Consider the following 26,943-nt stretch of genomic DNA (forward strand, 5'->3'; position numbering starts at 1 on the left):
TAGAATTTTTTTTTTAATTAAAGTTGAATCTGCAAAATAAAGAGACGTTGGGTGGAAATATATCCGTTGGGAGGAAATAGATCCGTTGGAGCTTCCCTCCAATTTTTGATTACCCAGTTTTCAGACCCCATTTTTGATGGCAGAGGTGGAGAGGTCCTAAAATGGGGCCTGTTTTGATGGCTCGGTTGGAACAAAAAAATCCAGACTTTGGCCATCAAAATGGCAGTTATTGGTTTTGGGGCCTCATTTAGGGTCTCGGTTGGAGTTGCCCTATCACAGTTGTAAATAATAAATATACTATGGTGATTATTTGTTGACTAAGGCTCCGTTTGATAGGATTAAGTGCTTAATGCTGAATGCTGAATAAATCTCTGAATGGGTAAGAGCTGTGTCTGATTGCTGAATGTTGAATAATTAAGTTCATTTGATAACTGAATATCTGTAACGTCTGAATATTATAATTTTCCTGATATACCTTTGTATAATTATGAAACATTATTAGTAATTAAATTTGATTAAAATATCTGAATAAACATATTTTTTAAGCATGATCTACTTAATAAGTAAGTTATAAAAATTTAACAGACATTACATATCTTGATATGAACTTATAATATCTAACATAGACAAAATATAAATTTCAAATTTCAAATTCAAACAACTAATAAAAATAAAAGTCATAAATAAAAGCAGAGAAAATATAAAAATACATTAAAGTCATTAAAATTGGCTCAAAAATATTAATCCCTAAAATTAAACTGAAAAAAAAATAATAAATTCTAATTGGTCCTGGTCCCTCCAGGCATCAATCGAGTTGCTATTTCATCGCGCACATTTGCCATGTATTGCATGTCTTCATCCCCCCACCATGGTCCAGTAGTTGTACCATCATTCACAAGATTTTGCTCATCCTCATTCGCACCATCAAATGACATATTAGGTTGATCAAACTCCTCAAAAAGTGTATCACTTATACGCTCTTTTCTTATAAAATTATGAACCGCAAAACAAGCAATCACTATATTTCTCTGCACATTAAACGAAAAAGGGGCCATTTTTTGTAAAATTGGAAATCTTTTCTTCAGAACTCCATAAGCTCGTTCGATGACATTCCTTAGTTGAGCATGAGCATGGTTAAATCTTTCTTCTTTAGTTAAAGGACGCCTACGACGATAATCTCCTAACCAATATCGTACATTACGATATGGAACCATAAATCCTCTAGTATGTGTATATGCAGCATCACAAAGATAGTATTTACCTGTAACCATTATAAATATAAAGTAATATCAAAATTTAACGTATAAATATTAAGAATTTAGTTTGAATTTAAAGTAATACCAGGTGGAGGCCATGGAAACCCGTTTCTTGGATCAGCAACTGTATCCGTTAGGACTCTTGAATCATGTGTTACCCCTTCCCAGCCTGCCCAAACGAACGTAAAAATCATATTAAAGTCGCATATTCCTAAAATATTTTGATAACATTCTCCCTTTCCTCTACCCCTATACATAGTCTGTTGTGAAATTGGAATAATGGCAGGTATTAATGTTCCATCAAGTGCACCAACTGCTCCCTACATTTAAATAAAATTAAAAAATTATGCAAACATTAGAAAACTTACAAATCTAAAGCAATAAAATAATGACAAAAAAAATATACAATGCACAAAAATACCTTAAAAATGCGGTTTAATCTCCTAAAACTTGCTGAAATGTTTGGATTTGGATCAAATGTTGTGGGTACTATTACCTCCCTTGCCATATTCATCATTGCACGTAACACTTCGTGAAAACACGCATGAACTGTTTGTGAAGAGTGTTGAAATCTACGCTTCACCACACGAAGACGCTTACTATGCCCAATAATCTGCAAGAACATTGCCATTTTTTCTTCTACAGATATATGTTTACTATCATGTAGCCACCCTCTTTGTCTAAAATGCATACTCAAGCGAATATACGCAATACGAGACATGCGCATTAAATCCATACATTGTGTGTCTGACCCAGACAATAGCTCTAACGTGTAAGCATGACCGGACAATGCTGAGTTGTTATCTATATTTCTGGGTACACGCATTAAATGTCTCGGTCGAATTTGTGTGTACCAATAGATCATCATCAATATCATAATCTCATAAATTTCCATATTTAACCTGTTAACATAAATGAATAATACATTAAATATTTGAGAATCAATATTTCTTAAGCACATAATTAAATCATAAAGATAATTCAACTCACAAGGCAAATATAAAACAAAGTCTATCATTATTAAATACCAAAAAAATGCAAAGTTCATAACTATTGTACGGAAATTAAAACAAATTCATTAAAAATAAATACTACTGAAGTCTTCAAATTAATCTACATAAGTCCTTGCAAGTTAAAATTCAAATCCCATGTTTTGTCCAATTCTTTTAATCCATGCTTTCAGAACACCCACATTATCCTTAGGAAACACCATCCAAGCTTCTCTATGTCCCGCACAACTACCAAATATCACAACAGCAGAGACATAAAAGATGTCTTCTTTATCCCATCCAAGTTCATCCAATTTAGCAATGCAATCTGTAACTGACGGTCCACTATTATTTTTTATCATAAACTTCAAAGCAGCTGACATCTCTTCTACTAAATTATTATCACTAGATGAAGGTTGGATCTTTTTCTTTTTCTTTTTAGGTTTTTCTCCTCGTGACTGATGGTTGGAATCATTACTCTGAGTGTCTGTGGTAGGGACAAAATTTTCATCTTCATCACCAAACAAAATATCTTCTATGTCATGTTGTTCCGCATTTCGAACAGTTGAAGAAAATGAGCTAGTACCAGGATTTGGATCTTGGGAACTAGGTCCCCAAGAATGAATCCCTGTAGCAGTGGTTCCATCAAATAGTGCTCTACAAAGGTCAGGATACGGTAAGGGGGCAAGTCTTAAACTCTTTGCCTTAGGATGAGCCTGTATTTAGATATGAAATAAGAATTCTTAATATAGTGGAATAGTTAATGAAAATTACTGAGATAACACAGTGAAGAACTTAAACACTAGACCTTTATATACTCTGTCCACTCATCCTTTGTCATGTTGATGGTGTTGGTCGCATGATTGTAAATATTGCCTGTTTTCATAGTTAACGGTAACCAAGCTTGATACTTTTGTTTTAAGTAGTCGTATCTATTCTTCATTTGTCTTTGAGAAACCACAAAATTATAATTTTTCTTGAGAGTATCCATAATCTTGGTCCAAGATTCAGCCTTAAGGCTTCCTCCTTCCCTGCCATTTAGTGCAACTTCTTGGATACACGCTTCGAGAAAACATTTATCTACTTCAGTATTGTTCCATCTGACTCTATTATTTTCCTCTGATTCTTCCATCCCTATACTCATGGATATTTATGCGCAAAAGGAAAATTTAAACCAATATACAGTATCACATATCATTACTACAAACAACCGACAAACTACCGACAAACAAGAAAAATGCGAATAGACAAACTATCGACAAACAAGAAAATTTAAACCAATAGACAATATTCACTCTTGAATTATAAGAGTTCAATTTTTTTACCATCCTAATTAAATAAAAAATAGTTGAATAACTTTAATCTGAAGTACATAGAATTCAATAGGAAATCAACTCTTTCAAGAAAACACACAGTTGAAGTTTTTGTGAAAAATTCGATCACTCTCATAATTGTCACCAACTCTTTCTCTAAAACATGGGCTTGTTTTGAAATATGGAAACATGAAATACGTAAAATATAAAAGTAATTATTGAGAACTTATTGGTGTCAGAGAATTCAGTGGATGACGGCCAATTTCTGTTACGCCTCACAATTGCGAATTATTCTCTTTTTCATGCGTGTATTCTGAATATTCCTACTTGCCGATAATCCTTTATTTTGTGGTTTTCCTATCAAGTAAATTAATTTAGTTCGATTCATTTTCTGGTGCAGCATACAAAAGGATCCTAGAGACAGATCTTCGTCTTTGGAACTACTGGTTAGTTTAGTTCAACATAACTTGTCCTTTACACAAGCTTTCATTAATCTTTTAATTAACAACTATAGTGTAATTCGCAGAGCCACCCATTTATCAAGAAGTTTGAAGATAAAGACATTGATCTCAGCATTTTGAAGATAAATATGTTTTAAGATTATTAATAGAGGATAAATAATCTATGTAGTCCATGTACTATGGATTTAAAAACATAATTAACATATATAAAAATTCAAGAACATAAAGGTTTATTCAGATGAAAATTGATGAAGAAGAAAGATCTAACCTACCGGCCTGAAAATTTTTCGTTCGATAGTTTTTGTCGTGCTTCACTGTCGTCGCCCCCAGCAGATTGTTGATGGAGATGGAGAGAAAAAATAACGCGTTATGAGGTAGGGTAAATATTTAAATATTTATTTAAGAATAAAAGAGTCCAATATTCGTTCAGATACTCCTCTTACCGAATAAGCGGCAAATTTTCGGTTGAATGGTTAAGAGATTAGTGGACCGATTAAGAGATGGTTACCAAATGGACTTAACGGCAAATCTACTGACCGAATCAGCATAGGACTCATTAAGAGGTCCATTAAGTGCAATCAAACGGGCCCTAAGTCAGGTTGAAAAGATTAGACATTTTCGAGAAAATAATTCGATTAATGGCTGTAATAGTACTTTAGAAAAGCAAGAAGCTAAAGAACCGTTGACCAATCAATTCTTGAATAAATAAAATAAATTAAACTAATTGTATATTAGTTAGTAGTAATGATATATGATTAAATATCAAATCTTGAATGAATAAAATAAATTAAACTAAGGGACATGAAACTTAAATGCATTTTGGTCCACAAAAAAAACACTCCCTCAATTAAACACATCCTCATATCTTTAGTGTAAAATACCCTCCATAATATAATTCTTATTAATTTTGTCCATTATGCTCTAACTTCCTTAATATTACACATTAACCCCGATTTAAACAAATATATCACATTAACCCCAAAATATTTTCTTTTTTCAGAAAATAATTTTTTTTTCTGAATTTTTTTTTCCAGCCAAATTCCGGCGTTGACTTTTCTTTTTTTTTTTGAACTTTTTTTTCCATGAAATTTTTTTCCGGCAGGTCAACCACCGTTGACCGTCGGTCTCCGACGTTGACTTTTTTTTTTTCTAAGAAAAAAATATTTAATTAATATTACTGTCTTGACTACTAAATTACTGTCTCAAACAGTAATATTACTGTTTGGGACAGTAATATTATGAATATTATTTTCCCGAACAGTAATATTATTAATATTATTGTCTAAGACAGTTAAATTACTGTTGGACACAGTAATTTAGCAGCCAAGTCAATAATATTAATTAAAATAAGTTTTTTTAAGAATTTTTTTTTTTGTAAGAAAAAAGTCAATTAACAGTTAAATTAATGTCTCCGACAGTTAAATAACTGTTGAAGACAGTAATTTAGCAATGAATACATTAATATTAATTAAAAATATTTTTTTTAAGAATAAAAAAGTCAATAATCAGTTAAATTACTGTCTCCGACAGTTAACTAATTGTTGGAGACAGTAATTTAGCAACAAATACAGTAATATTAATTAAAATATTAAAAAAAAAGTCAATTAACAGTTAAATTATTGTCTCCAATAGTTAAATAACTGCTGGAGACAGTAATTTATCAGCAAAGACAATGATATTAATTAAAATATTTTTGAAGAAAAAAAAAGTCAATTAACAGTTAAATTACTGTCTCCGACAGTTAAATAACTGACGGAGACAGTAATTTAGCAGGTAAGACAGTAATATTAATTAAATAATTTTTTTTAAGAAAAAACAAAATTATATATAAAAAAAAAAAGTCAACGCCGGAAACCCGACGGTCAACGGCGGGACCGGCGGTCTCCGGTGGTGGCGGGTCAAAATTGAGGTCAAAATTGAAATTAGTGTTAAAATTGGTTAATTGATGAAATTGGGCTAAATTAGGATGTAAATCATGAAATTGGAGTTGAATTGAGTTTCAATGAATTGAGGGTAATTTTGGCATATATAAAAGGATTTTCCTTATTTGCAAATAAGTTTGAATGAGCTGAATTTATTTGAAAGATAAAAACATTGGATGTCCCTCTTTTAATTAAGTGCCCTTGTCATGGGTCTTTTTGTGATTAACCCTTAAACTAATTGTATATTAGTTAGTAGTAATGATATATGATAAATGTAGATGCTTTGATTGTTGGGGTCTTTAGCAATAAACCCCTTGGATGAGTAATAAATAGTGATATGTCCAACCCTTAAATCTTTCTTTGTGATAAACCCCTATAAATATTAATTCCAATACTACCCTTCTGAAATTAGAAAATCTCCTACCCAATAATCCATCCCAATAATACACGTCCGCTTTCCTTAAATAATGCCAAAATAATAGCAATTTTTTTCCAACTCAATATTCAAATTCCTTGAAATTAGCCAACTAATTAAAAAAATAAAAAATCACCTTAATAGGCTCCATAAAATCAGCCAACAAATAAAAAAAAAAAATCTTCTTCACGTGAAGATGAAGTTTTTTTGTCTTTTTTAATTATATTTTTTTTCATATTTTTTTTTAATATTTTCTTAAATTCTTTTAAACGAAAAACTGATTTTTTTTCCCGACAAGTTTACTACGCCGAATATGACTATAGTTGAATAAGATTATAGGCATATTTTCTTAATTTTTTTTAAACGAAAAATTGATTTTTTTTCCCCGACAAGTGTACTACGCCGAATATGACTATAGTTGAATAAGACTATAGTCTAATATGACCATATGTGACTATATGTGACTATATCAACTGTAGTCATATTCTTTCTTTATATTGCATTTTTTAAAATTTTTAACTTCAAAATTCCGATTATATAGTGAGGTAAAGTGATGTTTATCAAATTATATAAAACAACTAAAATTCCCTATTGTTTAGGGAAACAATGCAATCAACATCCACACAAAAAAATCACAAAAAACCACAAGTTGAATCTTGTTATTACAAGTCAACTTGAAACGAGAATATAGACTATATTCGAATATGACTATAAACATATTCAACAATAGTCATATTCGAAAAATACATAAATATGACTATAGTCATGTTCGAATATGACTATAGTCATGTTGCTGCTACTGTACATATTTAAACTGTATTTTCAGATCTGGAAAAAAGAAAAAAATGGAGAAATCGAAAAATACATAAATAAAAAAAATTAATAAAAAATCATTATATATATAGGCACACCAAACTCCCCGCAACGTCCTCGTACTTCTCCCTACCGATTTTATGCACGAAACAGTTCTTCAACACCTCAAAAACAGATGTAGGCACACTGTCTTCATTCAAAACCCCACCATTGTCAAAACTCCCGCCGATATATATATATATATATATATATATATATATATATATATATATATATATATATATATATATATATATATATATATATATATATCGACTCCACGAACTCAAGTATGATGATGGGCGCTCTCTCTCTCTAAAATTTAAACACACACAGTCACAAGGAAAAAACCTTAAATGCCAAAGGAATCTTGAGTTGCTGAGAAGCTTCCAAGAACACAAAAACAGAAAGTAGCAAAAAAAAAATCGAATAGTCACATTCGAACCAGACTATAGTCACGTTGATGTTGCTGCTTCAGATCTGGAGAGACAAAAAAAGAAAAAAATCGCAAATAACGAAAGGAAGGTGGTGTGATGTCTAGGAGGCGACAACATGAGTTTTTTGGGAGGTTTGACACCGTAGCAAGTCTTGACGGTACAACCCTAGACGGCGGTTGTGATCTCGGTGGTTGGGTGAGTGGATAATGGCGGTGATGTGAAAAGGAGGGAGGAGGGCGGCGACGCTGATGTAAATCTCAAATGCGAGCGGCAGCAACAGATCTGCAAAGAAGAATACGGAAAAAAAAAAAAAAAAAAAGGAAATAGAGATTATGAGAGAACATAGAGAGTTTCACGTGAGAGAGAGAACGGCAAAGAAGAAGGGAAAAAAAACTGTTGTTAAGGGTAATTATGTCTTATCCTATCTTAATAAGGGGGTCTCACTAATTAAGATTGGGATATGGGTGTGGGAAAAAGTCTAAAAAGTCAAATGGGTTTTTTACATAATATTTTCCATTTTAGGGGGGGATTGCATATTTCCCCTTGATTGTTTCGGTTGGTTTAGTACTTAATTGAAGGAACACTAAAGTGAGTCTCTATATAGATTTCTGGTGGCAGAGTTAGTATAGGGCCAGAGGGGGCCATAGCCTCCTCCCCAATAATTCTTGAATCCTTATTTTTATGTAAAAAAATAATAAAATTCATATATAATAATTAGTATTATGGTCCCGAACTTAAAATTGTGGCCAACTAGTGTAGATATATTTTTTATATTTCTCTTATTACAACTTTCAAATAATTGCAAATCAACCCTTATAGGTAAAACTTATGATAATCAAATCAAATTTATATATGCTATTTAAAGCAACTCCATGTTGGTATAGTTAATTTGGATCTGAAAATATCAATCTTACACTATAATTAATGAAAATTGCCCCAACAAGAATCAAGGTTCTTGTTTGCCCTAATCGCCCTAATCCCGACAAAAAAACCGACCACCTGGTTTGTCGAAACCCCAAGACACGTGCATAATCATTAAAAAAAGGTGAGAAATATATATATATATATATATATATATATATATATATATATATATATATATATATATATATATATATATATATATATATATATAAATTAGAGTACTTAGTCAAATACTTAGTTGTGACGACAATTCATCAAACTCCCCTCTATATAAACCACATCACACCCTCTTCATTTCATGCACAATCACTAGTACCTCACACTTTCAATATAATCAATATCTTCAACCACAATATATATACATATAGATATATACATGGCAAAACCAAATAAAATTATTGATCTTCTTCTCATATCCCTTCTCATCTTTACCCTAGCTCAAGCCGAACACCACACCGTACGTCGAAGATCTCGTGCTAGGGCGTTTATCGAGATACAATGTCAGCAAACACTCTACCCCGATTTATGTATACGGAGTCTTTCGTACTATGTTAGCAATTTCACAGCAAATCTCAGCCTACGACAGTTAGCTCAAGTCGCGCTAAGAGTAACCCTAGCCAACGCGGAGTCAACAAAAACCTATGTGGCCGACGTGGCTAAAGATCTCAATCAAACAAAGTCGTATCGTTTCGCGAAAGAGTGTTTGGATCAAATAAGCGACGGCGTGGCGCAGCTGTCGAATTGTATCAAAGAGACGCAGATGATTAAGGAAGACGGGGAAACCATCGACTTTCCTTGGCATGCAAGCAATGTCAAAACGTGGATGAGCACCGCCCTAACCGATGCGAGTACGTGTGTGGACGGGTTTTCGGGCCGGGCTTTTGGGGGAAAGAAGAGGGCCATGATTAAGGCTAAGGTTCTTAATCTTCAACAAGCTACTAGTATATCATTGGCCTTGTTCAATAGGTTTGCTGCAAGATATAGGTCCTCTCATGTTGATAAACCTAAAGTGTAGGCCCTTTTGAGCAATTTAGAGGTTGACTTTTTATGGATGTGGGAATTAAATTGCATGTGCACGTGTGAGGAAGAAACAAGGAAATGTGAATATATAAAAGTTTTGGGGTTGAATTTGTGAATTCTATTTTCCAATATTTACTTCAATTGCAATATAAGCTCTTCTATTTTTTAACCTTTTTTTTAATTTCCTCTTTATTTGTGAAATCAACTGGTCAACGTTGACTTTGTGACTAGAAGGCCATGTGATTAAGTTAATTAATTACACAATTAAAGAATTGGGCCGCAATGTATGCAAGCAATTCTTGGATCCCGTGACAAAAAATGGAGTTGCTTGTAGATTTTTCAATTTTACAAGTACAAATATGTACTATTAATTATTTACTACATATAAATAAATAAATAAATAAATAAATAATTGCATGTGTCCTTATGAAAAGTTATTTACATTCTTGTCTCCTAAGATAATATGACCGTTGGAAGAATTGAATTAATAAATTTTCTTTTTCTAGTGATGTAATTTATCGGATTTCAAATTCATTTATCTATGTTGTTGTACGATTTTGTAGAACCTACATCTGGTGAAATACACCATTGATCTGTACATAATAGTACACGTACGAATATGTATGTGTAGTTAGTGGACAACTATTTATGTCGATCTACAATTTAAAATAACATGGTGTATTTCATCAGATGTAGGATCTCATAAACCGTACGATTTTAACAAGGGCAACACGGGGTTCGCTTCCTCTAATGTTTGTTATAGCAAGTTTGTGTTTAATGGGGCCACACAATCACTTAGTCACATGTAATTTGTGGCCCATTAGAGCCCCAAGCCCAAGCCCAAATGATTCAAATTGCATTATTACTTTTAGACCGGTTTGTTGATTATAGGGCTAAGAAAATAAAAATGTATTAAAAAACACACACAAAAACTACACTTTTTTGCCCCTTAAGTTTACCCTAATTACATATTTGGTCCTTCTTGTAAAAAAAAAACAGGTTTAATCCCTCGTGTTTAAAAAATTCAATGCTTTTGGTAATTCTTTCGATTTTCCGTTAGTAGCTAACGGAATCAAGCATGTGACCATCACTGTTTTAATTGTATAGTAAATGGAAAAAATACAGTTTTGGTCCCTCAAATTTGCCCCAATTTTACATTTGGTCCCTAATATTCACAAAAAAACATATTTGATCCCTCATATTTCACAAATTCAACTTTTTTAGTCATTTCTATAATTTTTTCACTAATACTAACGGAATCAAGCGTGTGCCCATCACTTCCTTAACTGACTGAGTAACAGTATATTGACAAACATGAAAAAAAAATGTTAAATTATTGAAACATGAGGGACCAAATGTGAAATAAGTGCAAACTTGAGCGACGAAGACTATAGTATTCCCGATAGTATATTGACGAAAATGATCGAAAGTGTTAAATTGTTGAAACATGAGGGACCACATATGTCTTTTGTGAACATGAAGGACTAAATGTGGAATCAGTACACAATTGATGGACTAAAACTGTAATTTTTCCGATATAACCAGGGAAGAAAAAAGAAAGGGAATAATTGCACTCATAATTCATAAACACATATTCATTACCACTAATAAATGAATATTCATTTATGATTTAACCCTTTGCACGCGGGAAACGTAAATCGATATTCGTCGGAGTAGTTGCAGAGAGCAGATTCAAGGGTTGGAGAAGATGGAAATGGATGAAGCTTCACTATTATCGGCATTGCGAGGTGAAGGAGAAGACGAGCACGAATCCAAAGAGAGTGTTCTGCAGCGGTACTTCCTTCTAGAATGGAATCTCGTCAAGTCATTCCTAGACGACGTCGTTTCAGCTCGCCGCGTCTCCGATCTCTCCGCCGTCAACCGGATTCGATCCATTGTACGCCGCCCCATACTTCCCCCTTCTACTTTTTATTTTTATTTTCACACCCGCTCGCACTCACAATTTGCTCGATTTATAAGTTTATCGGTTTGCAAGCTGATTGAGATATTGAGCTATTAAAATTTAACTGAAGTGTGGTGGTTCAGATTATCTGTTTGTTAATTTACTCTTGGAGATTGTTAAATCAGCTGAAGTTGTATGGCATTTTTTTTTTATTTTTTTTTACTTCTGAGTGTGAATTGGTGGATAAACTAACTATATTTGTTTGTAGCAAAATGGGACCTTTCAGCATTCAATTTTAAAAAAGTATGGAACAGGTCAGTGGATAGATGATATACTTCTTCGAAACTCGAATCGACCTTTACTTTACTAAATTATTCACATTAGAACAAAAGTGGTAAATATCGAGAAAATAGTAATGTTTTTCCGGTTACTGAATATTTTTACTTAAGGGACCTCATATCCACTCCCTTTTTTTTTCAATAAATTTTTGTTTTATGAATCTTGTTAGAAACATGCCTCGTGGAAAATTAATAGTTTCGTTATTTCTGGTTCCTTTGGCAATTAATTTTAGAAGGTACAATACTAGTGCTGGGCTTTTTACGAGTCTGTGGTCTTTATGGAAATGGTTCATTGAATCTAAACTAAATCGCTTATCTGTAGATGGACAAGTATCAAGAGCAAGGTCAGCTGATAGAGCCTTATCTCGAGAGTATAGTTTCACCTCTCATGGCTATTGTCTGCTCGAGAACAACCGAATTAGGAGCCGCCTCTGATGAAATCTTGGAAGTAATCAAGCCTATATGCATCATAATTTATTCCCTGGTTACAGTTTGCGGATACAAGTCTGTTATCAAGTTTTTCCCCCATCAGGTTTCCGATTTGGAACTTGCGGTATCTCTTTTAGAGAAATGCCATAACACGAATACTGCCTCATCACTGAGGCAGGAAAGTACCGGAGAGATGGAAACAAAGTGCATTGTACTTCTTTGGCTTTCGATTCTAGTGCTGATTCCTTTTGATATATCTTCTGTGGATACTAGTATAACCAGTAGCAACTATGCTGGGAGTGATGAGCCTCCTCCATTGGTAGTGAGGATTTTGGATATCTGTAAGGACTATTTATCAAATGCCGGTCCTATGCGCACCATAGCAGGATTGCTGCTGTCGAAGCTCTTAACACGCCCTGATATGATGAAGGCATTTAGCAGGTTTTTTTCTTCTTTTCCCTTCTCGTTTCCGTAAGGTAAAAATGTGACCTCTATGGTATAGGCACTGACATAGAAGAACGAGGATTTTTCTTTTGCCAGTTATAAAATGCATTGTGTACATGGTATTCAGCTATGAATCTACTATTGATACGGAAGAACCATCTTGTATTTATATCAAACTTGGAAACTAATAACACGATTAAGGAAATCCTTGCAATGATTCTTGTGTCCTTCACCTCTGTTGATTTTACTGGCAGTCCTCTGTTTTACCTTTCAATGCATCTTCTACTTCTTGAACCAGAATATGTTGTGTCCATTTTACACTAAGTGATCATCATTTTTATGTTCGTTGTGAAACAGATTATCTTTGTAAATTGTATTGATTCTTTAGCTTCAAAGGCAGAAACGTATGAACAATCAGGAAGTTCATTATGGGTCTTTTCTTTTCTTTCCATTTCCTAATAATAATAATAATCTTAACCTTTGTGTGTGTGTGTCAGTGTGTGTGTGTGTAAACGCTCAAAGTAACTATCCTTCCAAGTGGATTCCACTCATCCTCTCGAAATTTTATGATAATTTAGATAACAGAGATCTGTATTAACATATTTACGGATAATGATAATAATGGCACCCAAATGCTTTGCTTTGCAGGTTATTGTCATCCTTCAGTAATGATTGAACTTACATGATTTGGTTGTTTTGTTAACTTTCAGCTTTATTGATTGGACGCATAAAATTCTCTCTTCCGTGGAGGACAATGTTATAGAACACTTCCGGTTGCTAGGTGTGATCGAAGCTCTAGCTGCCATTTTTAAGGTTCAGTTTTCCTTTCTCTGGTTCTAATTCATTGCTAAACATGTTATGGATTTTTGTTTCTGTTAGCTTGGGTTTCAATGATCCAAATTAAGGGCTATTTTTAGTAATTCTTCCGTGAATGCAGATTGGTAGCACATCAGTATTGCTGAATGTTGCAGCAGATTTATGGAATGACACATCAGCTTTGATAAAGTCTCGTGCTGCTTCTAAGAGTCCCTTACTTCGGAAGTATCTGGTAAAGCTAACCCAGCGGATTGGGCTTACTTGCCTGCCTCATCGTCCTGCATCATGGCGCTATGTGGTCAGTCAAGTTGAACTTTTGTATTTCCAATTCCCGTGTATGTTTTCTGACTTGATAATTGTATATTCTAGTTAGGTGGTTAACAAACAGCTCTGCAAGTTAACCTTTTAGAGGCCTGTAGGGAATGTATCTCTAAAAAAGAAATCAGTGTTTGATGTGAATGATTTTTAGATTGAGCCCTTTAGTAAACTCTCTCCCTCTCAAAAGAAAAAAAACATAAAGCAAATTCTTGGAAGAGAAACATTGGATTTGCTTGACAAACATGATAGAAATGACTCAGTGATTGAGTTTTTCGACAATTGTTCGAAGTTCTTGAAAAATTATTACAGTATAGCTTTATGCGTATCTTTACTCCATTGGTTTCGTGTGAACATTTGGTTACACATCTTGTACTATAGTTCAAACAAATACTGATTCTTTGTTTGTGTTGATATCTTATAGGGTACAAAAAGGACTCTTGGAGACAATAATTCCTTACATGTGACAAGCGATAGTAACCAATTCAATGATTCGGTTAACGCAAACTCCTCTCAAGAGACAAGCTGTGTTGAAGAGGAATATATGGATATTCCAGATATCATAGAAGATATTATCGAACTTCTGCTGTCAGGATTGAAAGATACGGTATGTCTAGACTCTAGAGTTTGTGTTCAAATAATTTGAGTGCTTCACCATAATTAACTAATCACTAAGTAGTTTACTTACTGACAATTGCAACGTCTTTTCCAGTAGTATTCTTTTTCTCTTGGTTTCATTATTTAAGGCAAAAACAAATTTGTATGCAACCAACTTTTTGCTGTATCAAATAGATTTTTGAAGTTATCATATAACTTTCTTGTTTGAGCTATCATTTTCTCTGGATTTGTTCTTGATGAATTCGATTTATGCTCCATTTACTTATGCAGGACACTGTTGTCCGATGGTCTGCTGCAAAAGGTATTGGCCGCATCACATCACGCCTAACTTATTCGCTCTCAGACGAAGTCTTGTCATCTGTTTTGGAGCTCTTTTCTCCTGGTGAGGTATGCTTCCAAAATCATCTTTTATGTCTCTTGCCACTAATTTGGAACTCATGATATGTATCTAAATGATATGGAGAATACTAACCTATTACTTATGTTCCTTGTTTTCCATAAAGATATAATTTCAGAGCATAGAAAAATAATGTAAAATCTCTCATGTTGTAGAATATTGATAACTTCTTCGAACATTAGCCATGATATCTTGATTGAAATTGTTGTCTCATCTGAAGAACTCACAGCAAACTATTCTAGCTTCTGAATGAAAATATCCAAAACCCCAACTTTCTGGAGCACACAAAACAATTCAAACATGCATGTATCTTTTGCTGGTCACATAGAAACCATAATGCATTTAGACGCTTCTATCAATAAAGACACATTTCTATGTCGAAATATTGTGGCTTATGCTCTCATTCTGACTTTGTAATGTTATATGTTTAAGGGAGATGGTTCATGGCATGGTGGATGCTTGGCACTGGCAGAACTGGCACGCAGAGGATTGCTCTTACCAATCAGTTTTCCTAAAGTTGTTCCTGTTATCGTAAAGGTATTCCTTTTTTTTTTTCTTTTGTGCTATTGAGTTAAAAAAAAATGCTATACTTTTTGGATAACTTATTTTCTTTTTTTTTTTTTTTGTTTTTTTTTTCTGAGTCTTCATTTAAGTATTCGATCGGTACATTGTGCATATTTATCTATGGTGTAAATGGAGAACTGCATTATTCCTCTTCTTCTTTTCAGCAAGTTATTTATTTATTGATTTATTCTTACAGGCTTTACATTATGATATTCGAAGAGGACCTCATAGTGTTGGATCTCATGTACGTGATGCTGCGGCTTATGTTTGCTGGGCTTTTGGTCGTGCCTATTTCCACAGAGACATGAAAGATGTGCTGGAACAGCTGGCACCACATCTTCTAACCGTGGCCTGTTATGACCGTGAGGTGATTAATTATATAACATAAGTTTTCTCTTTGCAAGAACAGATAATTCTTTTAATTTTCGTTTTGAGCTTGTTGTCATAGTGCTGAGTCTGTGAGCTTACTGTTTAGGTTAATTGCAGAAGAGCAGCAGCAGCTGCTTTCCAGGAAAATGTCGGGAGACAAGGAAATTTCCCCCATGGCATTGATATAGTAAATACAGCTGACTATTTTGCCCTTTCCTCTCGAGCAAACTCGTACCTTCACGTTGCTGTTGGCATTGCTCAATATGATGGCTACCTTCATCAATTTGTGGATGTGCTGTTGAATAGTAAGATTTGCCACTGGGTATGTATCTTTCTTGTTCCTTTTCTAGTTCAATACCGCAGTTTATCAATTAAATGAACTTTCCATACTTTGCATACAAAAATATATTATCAAATATCAGTTGATATTTGTTCCTATGTACTTAATGTTGTTGCTACTTGCTGTGATGTACTTCTTTTGCAATACACAATGTATAAATCTGTGTCTCTACATATTGGTTTAGCTAATGCTTGACAAATTATGTTCAATGTGCAGGACAAGGGTTTGAGAGAACTTGCAGCAACTGCCATGTCATCTCTTGTGAAATTTGAGCCGGAATATTTTGCTAATGTAGTTTTGGAGAAATTAGTTCCTTGTACTCTATCGTCTGATTTGTGCATGCGGCACGGTGCAACCTTGGCCTCTGCGGAGGTGGTGTTGGCTTTACATAAGCACAACTATACTCTTTCCACAGGTTAGAACACACCTTTTACAATTTGTTGCAATTTTTATCCCGATGCAACTTTCTTGTACCCACATGCACTTGATTCTATGTATTATATACATGCTACAGCTTAGTGTTTCTTTGTTTTCTATGTATTAACGAAGGTGCAGTAAGTAGCTTACGCAATCCTCAAGGGAGATCCTACGTAGTTCACTAATTGGAGTGTAGTTATATGCACTATCAGTAATTTCCTCCTTCGCATTTGTTCTTTGCAGATAAGCAAATAGTAGTTGCTGGTATAGTTCCCTCCATTGAGAAAGCACGTCTTTACCGTGGTAAAGGAGGGGAAATAATGCGCTCTGCTGTTTCTCGTTTCATCGAGTGCATTTCCCAAGCTCAAATATCTCTGACTGACAAGATAAAACGAAGTTTGCTTGATACGCTCAACGAGAACATGAAACATCCTAATTCTCACATACAGGTCCTTTTTTCCCTTAGTAAAATAAAGCTCTTACTTACAGGTGCATCTTCGTATTCTTCTGTCTCTTGAATAAATTCTTTTTATTCGTGCTTTTAGAATGCTGCTATTGAAGCCTTTAAACACTACATTCCTGCTTACCTGATATCCATGGACAACAAGGGAATGAACGATATCATTTCAAGATATCTTGCACAGTTGTCTGATCCTAATGTTGCTGCAAGACGAGGATCGGCTCTTGCACTAGGTGTTCTGCCTTTCGAGTTTCTGTCTCAAGGGTGGAAATCTGTGTTGACAAAACTCTGTTCTTCCTGTGAAATTGAGGTATGTGTATAGTTTTTCTTTTTCCTTCGTTTTTTTTTTCTTGCATTCAAGTCCTGTTACAAATGAGAAATAGAGGAGGGTAAATATATGAATCCATATAGAGTTGGAAAAAAATTTCGAAGGCATTGTTATGCTTAGAGATGAAAATCGGACAGATCGAGTCGGAATTAGCACTTTCGGAAAAAAATCCGATTTTTTTCGAAAGTGAAAATCTGATTCCAGTTCTGCTAAAAAAAAGGGGAAAAATTGGACGTCGGAAATTTGGAAATTAAAATGAGAAAATAGTTCCGAAATCGGAAATATTCGTATCGGAATCAGCGGAATTCTAAAAATTCCAATTCTTAGTCACCTGAAATACAAAATACATAATAATTTTGATATTATAAGCGTAGATTTCATAAAACAAATCGGAATTCTCGGACTTGAAATCGGATCGAAAATCGGAATCTTATATTTATTTAGAAATTTCGGAAAAATCGGAATTTGAGAATCCTGAATGAAAAATACTGTTCCAAAGTCGGAAAAATTTGGATCGGAATCTGTGGAAATCGGAAATTCCATTCCAATTTTCACCCCTCATTCTTTTCTGACGAAATGATTCTGGTTTTATTCAGAATAATGCTGAAGAAAGGGACGCTGAAGCACGAGTCAATGCTGTCAAAGGACTTGTATCTGTTTGTGAAACCTTAACCGAAGCTGGAGAATCTTGCTTTACCAAAGAAGACGAGTCCAACCTATTCCATTTCATCAGAAATGAAGTTATGTGCAGTCTTTTTAAAGCTCTGGATGATTACTCCACTGACAACAGGGGCGATGTAGGTTCTTGGGTACGTGAGGCTGCAATGGATGGCCTTGAAAAATGCACATATATTCTGTGCACGAGGGATTCTACAAATCAAGAAAAAGATTCGTATTTCGATCCCGTTTTGGCAAATGATTTAGTTGGAGGCATTTTGAAGCAAGCTGTGGAGAAAATGGATAAAATAAGGGAATCAGCAGCAAAGATTCTCCAGAGAATTCTATACAATAAAACAACTTTCGTCCCACATATACCAGAAAGGGATACTCTCGAAAATATAGTTCCGGACGAGGCTGATTTTAAGTGGGGGGTGAGTTAAAATAAATAGCAAGTGAATCCTGTTAATATTTGCTGATAAATATATATTTATTTATTTATTCTAATTTTTCCATGCAGGTGCCGACGTTTTCGTATCCTCGTTTTGTACAACTTCTTCAATTTGATTGTTATAGTAAATATGTTGTGTCGGGGCTAGTTATATCTATTGGCGGTTTACAAGATTCTTTGAAGAAGGCATCACTCACTTCTTTGTTAGACTATCTTCTTGATGACTCGAGACAGTTCAGTCTGTCAATAGATATTCTATGGGTGCTTCAGAAATATCGAAGATGTGATAGAGTCATTATTCCCTCTTTGAAGGTAATATATATATATATATATATATATATATATATATATATATATATATATATATATATATATATATATATATTTGTATGTATTAATTGTGTGTGTTTTGAATTTTTTTACCATTTAATGCATCTTTGTTTCAGACTATCGAGATCCTTTTCAGCCGAAAGTTACTGTTGAACATGGAGGTAATTATCTTTTTCATCTTATTTTTTTGAATTTTAAAAAATGAAATTTTCATTGAAAATATCCCATTTTTACAGTCCTACTTTCTCAATAATGCATCTAAATGATTTATTTCACAGGCTCAAACTCCAGTCTTCTGCGCGGGAGTTTTGGATTCTGTGGCTATAGAGTTAAAAGGAACAAAGGACTTCTCCAAACTAAATGCAGGAATTGCAATACTCGGATATATTGCTTCAATTTCGGACCCTATAAACACAAGGGCATTCTCCCATCTACTCACTTTCCTCGGCCACAGATATCCCAAGGTCTACAATTGCCAAAATAAAAGTCGATTTTCTTATGAGTTATTTGTATTCTATATCATATTATGAGACAATTTTTTTTTTCGTTTTCAGATCAGGAAATCTGCCGCTGAACAAGTGTATCTTGTTCTTCTGGAAAACGAGAGTCTAATGGAAGAGGAGAAATTAGATGAAGCGAACGAAATTATTACGGAGACTTGTTGGGAAGGGGATGTGGAAGAAGCGAAGAAGAGAAAGGTACAGTTATGTGAAATGGCTAATATTGGAAATGCACAAACATTATTAAATGGTACCGAGATAGAATCGAAGAAGGATATTGTTCGACAGAAAGTTGTGTCCACCGACGAAAATTCTTCCTACTCTTCCTTAGTTGGATCTGCTGGATTTTAGCAGTATAATTTTCTTGCAATGTGTGTGTGTGTGTGTGTTTTAAAGCTTAAGTAAGTATGAACTCAAGTAAGTATGAACTTTGCCTAATTAATAGGCTTAATGAAAGGGTGAAAACCTCAAAGCTATAATGATTAATGAACATGAGCCTATTTCATGTGTTGATTCTCGATGCTATTTTCGATAAATTTTATCGAATTAAATCTCACCAAGCACGTGTATAGATAATTATCCACTTTGTACATATTTTAATATGTGTGATCGTCACATATGGTTAGCGTTGACGATCTCTCGTATGGTTTGCAATGCAAGCTATTATACTATAGTGTAAGTTTACCCAGTGCACCTATATAATTGTTTGCGGGTTCCTTTTGTTTTATCATTTTCCAATTAAGATCCCTTTATAACTATTTCTTCTTACTTAGGTCCTACTTTATCCATTGGTGTGGTATATAACTTGGACTTCAATAAAACAATATAAATTCCGCAAAATTCATATTTCCAATGTATGAGTTTTTGTAAGTAATTAAAGAAAGCAAATAAATTAGGAACACAAAAAGAATGGGAAAAATACAATTTACATCCCTTAAGTTTACATCGATTTAACATTTGGTTCCTCATGTTCACAAAAAACACATTTAATCCTTAATGTCTCAATAATTCAATATTTTTTGTCCTTTCCGTCAATTTACCGTTAGTCCGCCAGTTAAGGCAGTGAAAGGCACAAGCATGATTCCGTTAGCACTAACGGAAAATTGACGGAAAGGGTTAAATGTGTTGAATTTTTTAAACATGAGGGACCAACTGTATTTTTTATAAACAAATGAGACCAAATGTGTAATCAGTGCAAACTTGAGGGACGAAAATTGAATTTTTCCCAAGAAAAATATTACGAAAGGTAAAAGGGTAAAATGGACCATTTTCGTGAAGAAAATATTAATTAATAAATGAAAAATAATGAAAGTGAAGATTTCTCCTCGCATTTCTGATTCAAACTGCTGCATCACTCTCACCATACACACTGTGTTGTGCTCCTCGGATTCCATAACCCGCTTTTTATTCAACCGTTAACAAACTACCGGATTCGGGTCATAACCCGTACACAGTCGAAGGGAAGCAGCAGTCCAGGAAACGGGTCGGATCCGTATAGATCACACTCAGAATATGGATGCGCTGCAGGAATCGGGTTGGGAGGAGCTCCGGAAAGAAGCCCGTAAAATCGAAGGCGATCTCGATGTCAAGCTATCTTCCTACGCTAAGCTCGGCGCTCGTTTCAACCAAGGAGGTACGAATTCCACTTGAGAAAAATCTGCCGCGAATTTTCATTAATCTGTTGTTTTTGCTGTTGACTGTTGGATTTATTCTGATACTGTGAATTCCGCAATTTTTTTAATCGTATTGAGCCTGTACAATTTTGAATTCTAACCATTTTACAGATCGAGCAAATTTTTTATTGCTGCACATCTATGAGGGTTTGAATTTCATGATTTATTATATGAGCTTACGTTTGGCCGATTTCTGATTTTTAATCGCTTATTGTTATTGATCGTTTGGTTTGTGTAATTAGTACAGTAATTTTGTCTCATGCTGCTTTTCGGGGTGCGAAATTTGATGAATGACTTTAGATTGTGAATTTGTTCGTTGGTCGAAAGAAGGACGATGTAGGTGTTGGTTTTAGTAATATCAATTTGATAATTAGAAGCTCTAGTAATATCGAAATTTTCAGTATGTGGAGCAATTGTCTTAACAGTTGGAAATATGAGGTTCGATTTGTACAAGACATGGTTGTAGATGCATTCTGCCTTCTGGTACCATACGAGTAACTTCATTTTTGCTAGGTGGCTTTTACCACCCGTTATAAAGTAACTTTAAATTAAGAAATTCTTCTCCGTGAGTTGGAAATTTGAAAGATACGTAGAAGCCCTTATAATTTATAAATCTATCTACTTCTTCAGCTGTTCCTCAATGAAGATGAAAACAGGTGATCAAAATAACTCTATTATATAGTAATAGCAGCATCTTTTCAGCTACCTCAGAAGTGAGTTACAGTTAACACTCCGGAGTTGTGCCTGCTAAAAAGTTGAATTTTGATTACATGATAATAGTTCTTGGTTTTGGGAAGTATGTCAAACAGACAAAATTAGCTCTGGGAGCTGGGCTTGCATTCCTTATCAGTAAATTTTGTGCTGCATATGGACGTATGTTTTGCACTCATTTACTATTATTTTGGAACCTAGACGAATGTTTAGGATCATTACATTATAATTTCAAGCATATTTGTTTTTCAGCACAAGTGACTAGCGAGTCATCTCCTTTTTTTCTGAATGTGATCAAATGTTTTTGCCTTTTAAGAAAAAATCCTGCTAAAATAAACCGAAACCATTTCGTTGGACTGGTTTCCAGGTCATGTGGATTCTGGTTCACCAACTCTTGGCTCAAGCAGGTCATGGAAGTCTATGGACATGGAGATTGAGTCCTTGCTGGAGAAGCTACTTGATATAAATGATTCTATGAGTCGATGTGCTGCTTCTGCTGCTCCTACTACTTCAGTTACTCAAAAGCTTGCTAGACACAGGGACATACTGCATGAGTTTACCCAGGTTTATTTTCCTATCATGTGTGATCTTTTCGTTACTCTATGATTTGAAGTAATATATATTTTTTCAGTAAAAAGGTCTTGTGCTTTACTTTGTTCTGTTGCCTTTCTGCTCAAAATAATGATGAATCCGGAATAGGTATTATGGTGTTGATTGGATCACACACTAGCGCTTATCCTTTTGCGAATATTTTCAGACAGTCAGTTTAATCTATTGTCTGCGACTCTGCGACATCAAATCCAGAATTATTAAGTGACAATGTCCTTCCTACTAACTACAAGAATTGTTTGTTAGAATGAAATTCCAACTTAGCACCTAATATATTGAATCTTGATGAGTCAAAATTGCATGTTTTGGGTGGGTAGTGATAGCTATACACATGGCCTGGTACTTGGTCCACGGGATTTTCTTTATACATTTAATACTTGGTCCACTTTTTACTCTCCCATTTGAGATTCTCATCAGAATTTCTTGGAGCGTTTGACCATACTTGCGGACCATAGTTAAGCTATCATATCTTAATATCTATGCATTACGGAAATTTATAGCATTGGCTTCTGTGTTCATGGATGATATCTGATTGATGAATTGCTATATTAAAATTTCCTAATAATATTTTTTATGTTGAGCGCATTCCTGTGCTTCTGATATACAAGTGATTTTTTTCTTCCCATGAGAGATCAATAAATATGTAAGATCTTGTTCGGATGATCTCTTGGTGTTCAATAAAAAGTAACTCTCTGCCACAGTGATGAAGCACTTGTATGTTGCTTATGTCTGAGGCTGATTGGAATCTCATCCGAGTATACTTGTCCTGCATTTTTTTTTTTTTTTTTTTTTAATATTCCAAAAAGTGGTGAAACTGTTAGTGGACTCGTAAGATGTGAAGGATATAGCTGCATCATCTGAAAGGTGGTCCCACATTCTAGTTCTGTACATAGTGAATCTTTTGAGCTTTTGCACATCTTTATGGATTGACATATAAAACTTTTCAGCTAATGAACCAGTAATACATTTACAAGTGATGTGGTCACTTATAAATCATCTAAAGTTAGTGTTTTAGCTTTTACCACTATATATTCGATTTATCAAAATCTGATTAAATCCATTATACCCCTATATTTTATTTTATTCGTTTTTTTCTTTCACATGCAACAGAAATCAACTTCTAGTGGTTTATATCTCCATTTTCCTGAACCTGCGTTCTTATGATAATTTGGGATGTGGCAGATTAGAAACTATTGGATCGTGGTTATGAAATTTAGGACTCCAAAGAGTTTGAACTAAATTGTTCGTGTATCTGCATGGCTTTGTACCAATATGCCATGAAGCCCTTTTTTTCCTTTAAATACACACACACACACACGCGCACACACACACGCACACATATATCTATTTTTTATATAGCAATGTTCTTTCCGTTTCACTATAATAATGATATAGCAGATTGGTCAAATTGACTTAAGATTATTTCTCTAGGAATTTAGGCGTATCAAGGGAAATATTAACTCAATGAAGGAACATGCAGAACTTCTTAGTTCTGTGCGAGACGATATCAGTGAGTACAAGGTAAGAACATTTTAATACAACTACGAATGTGAACAAATTTGTTCATAATTGCCCCTTTTAGCTAACAGTTCATAATTTGTTATGCAGGCCTCTGGCAGCGTATCTCCAAGAATGCAATTATTACGTGAGAGAGCTGCCATACATGGAAGCATATCTCATGTAAGATCTATGAGCTGCTATATTATGTTTCTTTTATTTATTTTATTTTTTTATTAATTATGTTTTTTTTTGTGTGGCTATATTGTGTTTATCTGGGTGAATTTTACAGAAGAAAATGTTTGCTTCGTGATATGGTTAGGTGGCATAGTGAGAATTGTTTCATTGGATGAGGGTTGAATATGCATTTGGGTTCGAATGCATTTACCCTGTGGAAACTAGTAGACAGCCATTTATAACCTGTAACTGTAATATCAAGATTATTTAACATGTTCCAGATCTGAGGTTTCTTGGACAATATAGTGTTAGAACCTGCTGCTATTTCTTCCATGCGAGTGAAATTTAATCGAATTATTGGCTCTCTAATTCATCTAGTCCTCGTTTGGTTGTCAAGATAGGCTTAGCCAAGATGAGATTACCGAATTTTATGAGAACCCAATTGTGTAATTGGACTGGAGGAGGTCTAATACACAATTTCCCACTAACGAAAATTTGATTGCGGGCCGACCCAAAAAGTTATTGGACTAGCCAAACATCAAATAATGTCTAATTATTTAATTAATCATGGTTAATCTTACCAACCAAACGAGGGGCCCAAGTCAATAAAACGATTAGTAGAAGACGAAATTTGACATTTTGGGGTTTCTTAGTGGCAATGAAACTTTTACTGTTTGGCCCCAGTGAAGAAAGAGTACATGCATGAATCACTTGACATATCAGAAGTGAAGAAATATCTCTTGTTTGTCTTTTTTTTACGCTTTTGGCCTTTCGACATAAAACCCTTTACAGCTTTTGTACAATTATGCATCTTTAATTTATCGGCAATTTCGGTCAAACTTGTTATCAGATTGATGATGTGATTAGTCAAGCTCAAGCAACTAGAGCTGCCTTGGGTTCTCAAAGGACCTTATTCGGAGACGTTCAAGGAAAAGTCAAGATACTCGGCGACAAATTCCCAGTCATTCGTGGTCTAATTGGTAAACTTTCCGAATAAAAATATTTTACTTTTAAAAAAATAAAATAGAAAATTCCGTACTTGATTATTCGAACATTCCCTAATCCCCCTCACAGGCTCGATCAGAAGAAAAAAATCAAGAGACACTCTCATCCTCTCCGCTGTTATCGCTGCTTGTACGCTCTTCCTCATCATCTACTGGCTCTCAAAGTGAACGGACATTTTACTTTGGTTCAAAAGTAAGTGAGAGAAAATCGGCCGTCTTTTCTTTTTCTTTTTCTTTTTTCCAATCAATTATATGCATTTTGGTTACTTCGTTGCGCAAACGACATATTAGATGATTATAATTTTCGTCAATTCATCATCGGCCTATATTGAAATTATATACTGAATCTATATATTAGTTTTAAAGTAGAGATTCATAAAAATTTCATTTTTCATTGATTGTTAGAGAGAGAGAGAGAGTCAAAGAATCTTTCCCTACCAATGTAGCTCCAAAAGTGTGTGATTAAGGTGACAACTTTATTTAGGTAGTAGCTATACAGAAAACTAGGTCCAATATTTGACTTTTGTCTCTCTTTTTTTCACCAACACCCAAGTATGGGAAGATATATATATATATATATATATATATATATATATATATATATATATATATATATATATATACCTGGAGTCGATCTCATAGGTGAGCTGCACAGTTTTCACCACTGAGTATGTGTGTTGGATTTTTTTTTATTTTTGTTTTTGTGTGTGTATTATTTTCAACTGAGAGGTACTTATCTATATAGCTATATGTGTATGTATGTATATATATAGATATAGTGTGGTAGCTAATCTATGTATAAATGCCGTACGTGCTATACAATATGAATGATGAATGAATTATATGCACAGAAAAGACAAAGCCTACGAGATGCTAAAAACATGTTTCAGTCCCCTGCTTTTTGATGAATGAATTTCACACTTCAGTGTGTGTTTTGTGTGTGTGAATTTTGTGCATATCATATATGATTCTTGTTTTTTGTGTGTATGTGTGTGTTGGGGGTGGTAGTAGAAATTGGAACGAGATTTTCGATTTCCGATTTCCGCCGACTTCAATAAAAAAAAATATATATTATTTTAGAAAATACATTTCGGAAAATTCTGAATTTTTTTTTTCCGGAAAATAATATTCTTAATATTTATCTTATTATGTGTTATGTATTATAGGTGAATGAAAGAATGGATTTTTTCAGTTCCGATCCAAATTCCGAAGATTTTTCATTTTTTTTCTTCGTATAACTGAATTCGAAAGTGCTAATTCCGATCTGATCCGTCGGCTAGAGTCAAATCTAGTCGAAATTTAATTTCATTTCGATAAACTATTTTCCGGAAAATTCTCTAGACAATTTTTCTCTATTCGAGATAATTTATTTTCTGGAAAATAAAAAAATGTTTTTGGGGGTTTTTGCTTTTTAATTTACTTATTTTTTAATTAATTAATTTAATTATTTATTTGAATTAGGTATACTGTGGCTGCCTAAGTACAGAGATGACATAATAGACATCTATATCTGTCAATCTATTTTGTTGGTACACATAATATGTTGGTTTACATGAATGCAAACACTGTTCTTGAGGGGCATGGGATTTTGCTGTAAAGTAACAACGACAGGTGGGTGACAGTTGCATTGTCACAGACACAATCTAAGCAATAAACATAACAACAAAACAAATGGTTTTTTTTTTTATCTATCATTTGGTTGTTGTAATGTTTAGTGGTTTGAATGTTACTTTTACAAATAGAATCTTCTATTTCAAATAATATGACATTCTTTATTGAGTCGGACTGGGGATGAAAATTGAAACGGAATATGTGAATTTCGAGTAAAAGAAATCGAATTTGGAACATTTTTTTTCATTTCTAGTTTTTTTCTTTTCAAATATTTCTTTTAGATCGGAATTGGAATACATACGATTCCTATTTCTGATAATTTGTGAAATAATTTTGGAAATTCTCTCTCTTTTTTTTTTTTTTATAAATATATATAAATGTTAAACGTTGTTTCAA

The 26,943-nt window shown here is 33.9% G+C and overlaps 5 protein-coding genes across 8 annotated transcripts; 3 read left to right on the forward strand and 2 right to left on the reverse strand.

Moving 5' to 3' along the window:
* Positions 1–638: 638 nt before the first annotated feature.
* LOC105971235 (uncharacterized) lies at positions 639–2,304 on the reverse strand. Its single transcript, XM_088814210.1, has 3 exons — positions 1,678–2,304; positions 1,342–1,576; positions 639–1,261 (listed from the first exon to the last, which is right to left on the reverse strand). Exons 1-3 carry the CDS (start codon positions 2,302–2,304, stop codon positions 780–782), a joined length of 1,344 nt encoding a protein of 447 aa, XP_088670336.1. The 3' UTR covers positions 639–779.
* LOC105971202 (uncharacterized) lies at positions 2,254–4,474 on the reverse strand. 2 transcript variants are annotated; one of them, XM_012982334.2, is made up of 3 exons: positions 4,292–4,474; positions 3,054–3,379; positions 2,254–2,961 (listed from the first exon to the last, which is right to left on the reverse strand). In XM_012982334.2, exons 2-3 carry the CDS (start codon positions 3,375–3,377, stop codon positions 2,389–2,391), a joined length of 897 nt encoding a protein of 298 aa, XP_012837788.2. In that variant the 5' UTR covers positions 3,378–3,379; positions 4,292–4,474; the 3' UTR covers positions 2,254–2,388. The 2 variants fall into 2 exon arrangements, with proteins under 2 accessions (XP_012837788.2, XP_012851508.2); XM_012996054.2 differs by lacking the exon at positions 4,292–4,474 and having other exon boundaries at positions 3,054–3,460.
* Positions 4,475–8,884: 4,410 nt separating this feature from the next.
* On the forward strand, positions 8,885–9,702 carry LOC105965572 (pectinesterase inhibitor 9). The gene has a single exon (XM_012990135.2). The coding sequence runs from the start codon at positions 8,946–8,948 to the stop codon at positions 9,582–9,584; it is 639 nt and encodes a 212-aa protein (XP_012845589.1). The 5' UTR covers positions 8,885–8,945; the 3' UTR covers positions 9,585–9,702.
* A 1,443-nt stretch (positions 9,703–11,145) lies between these two features.
* On the forward strand, positions 11,146–19,821 carry TTN1 (ARM repeat superfamily protein). Its single transcript, XM_088814633.1, has 17 exons — positions 11,146–11,486; positions 12,153–12,700; positions 13,414–13,516; positions 13,641–13,817; positions 14,259–14,441; positions 14,723–14,839; positions 15,282–15,386; positions 15,610–15,780; positions 15,889–16,104; positions 16,339–16,537; positions 16,783–16,988; positions 17,085–17,309; positions 17,924–18,418; positions 18,505–18,747; positions 18,882–18,926; positions 19,044–19,229; positions 19,320–19,821. Exons 1-17 carry the CDS (start codon positions 11,298–11,300, stop codon positions 19,614–19,616), a joined length of 3,705 nt encoding a protein of 1,234 aa, XP_088670759.1. The 5' UTR covers positions 11,146–11,297; the 3' UTR covers positions 19,617–19,821.
* A 716-nt stretch (positions 19,822–20,537) lies between these two features.
* On the forward strand, positions 20,538–26,943 carry GOS12 (golgi snare 12). 3 transcript variants are annotated; one of them, XR_016029686.1, is made up of 8 exons: positions 20,587–20,898; positions 22,017–22,213; positions 23,690–23,779; positions 23,867–23,938; positions 24,783–24,912; positions 25,007–25,129; positions 26,398–26,424; positions 26,489–26,608. XR_016029686.1 is itself a non-coding variant. In XM_088813621.1 (7 exons), the coding sequence occupies exons 1-6, from the start codon at positions 20,778–20,780 to the stop codon at positions 25,102–25,104; spliced, it is 708 nt and encodes a 235-aa protein (XP_088669747.1). In that variant the 5' UTR covers positions 20,579–20,777; the 3' UTR covers positions 25,105–25,129; positions 26,398–26,943. The 3 variants fall into 3 exon arrangements, 2 of the variants coding, with proteins under 2 accessions (XP_012845620.1, XP_088669747.1); XM_088813621.1 differs by having other exon boundaries at positions 20,579–20,898; positions 26,398–26,943; XM_012990166.2 differs by lacking the exons at positions 26,398–26,424; positions 26,489–26,608 and having other exon boundaries at positions 20,538–20,898; positions 25,007–25,330.

The sequence above is a fragment of the Erythranthe guttata genome, chromosome 14 (assembly GCF_056151865.1).
Source record: "Erythranthe guttata isolate IM_541 chromosome 14, IM_541, whole genome shotgun sequence".
NCBI lineage: Eukaryota > Viridiplantae > Streptophyta > Magnoliopsida > Lamiales > Phrymaceae > Erythranthe > Erythranthe guttata.

Excerpts from the sequence above, each read along its gene's own strand:
- LOC105971235 (XM_088814210.1), bottom strand. The coding sequence starts at position 2,304 with ATGAACTTTGCATTTTTTTGGTATTTAATAATGATAGACTTTGTTTTA. Across the intron at positions 1,577-1,677 it reads GATTAAACCGCATTTTTAAG|GGAGCAGTTGGTGCACTTGA; the intron begins GTATTTTTGTGC and ends ATTTAAATGTAG. Across the intron at positions 1,262-1,341 it reads GTTTCCATGGCCTCCACCTG|GTAAATACTATCTTTGTGAT; the intron begins GTATTACTTTAA and ends TAATGGTTACAG.
- LOC105971202 (XM_012996054.2), bottom strand. The coding sequence starts at position 3,389 with ATGAGTATAGGGATGGAAGAATCAGAGGAAAATAATAGAGTCAGATGG. Across the intron at positions 2,962-3,053 it reads AGTGGACAGAGTATATAAAG|GCTCATCCTAAGGCAAAGAG; the intron begins GTCTAGTGTTTA and ends ATCTAAATACAG.
- LOC105965572 (XM_012990135.2), top strand. The coding sequence starts at position 8,946 with ATGGCAAAACCAAATAAAATTATTGATCTTCTTCTCATATCCCTTCTC.
- TTN1 (XM_088814633.1), top strand. The coding sequence starts at position 11,298 with ATGGAAATGGATGAAGCTTCACTATTATCGGCATTGCGAGGTGAAGGA. Across the intron at positions 13,818-14,258 it reads CTGCATCATGGCGCTATGTG|GGTACAAAAAGGACTCTTGG; the intron begins GTCAGTCAAGTT and ends GATATCTTATAG. Across the intron at positions 15,781-15,888 it reads TGGCCTGTTATGACCGTGAG|GTTAATTGCAGAAGAGCAGC; the intron begins GTGATTAATTAT and ends CTTACTGTTTAG.
- GOS12 (XM_012990166.2), top strand. The coding sequence starts at position 20,778 with ATGGATGCGCTGCAGGAATCGGGTTGGGAGGAGCTCCGGAAAGAAGCC. Across the intron at positions 20,899-22,016 it reads CGCTCGTTTCAACCAAGGAG|GTCATGTGGATTCTGGTTCA; the intron begins GTACGAATTCCA and ends ACTGGTTTCCAG. Across the intron at positions 23,939-24,782 it reads TACATGGAAGCATATCTCAT|ATTGATGATGTGATTAGTCA; the intron begins GTAAGATCTATG and ends ACTTGTTATCAG.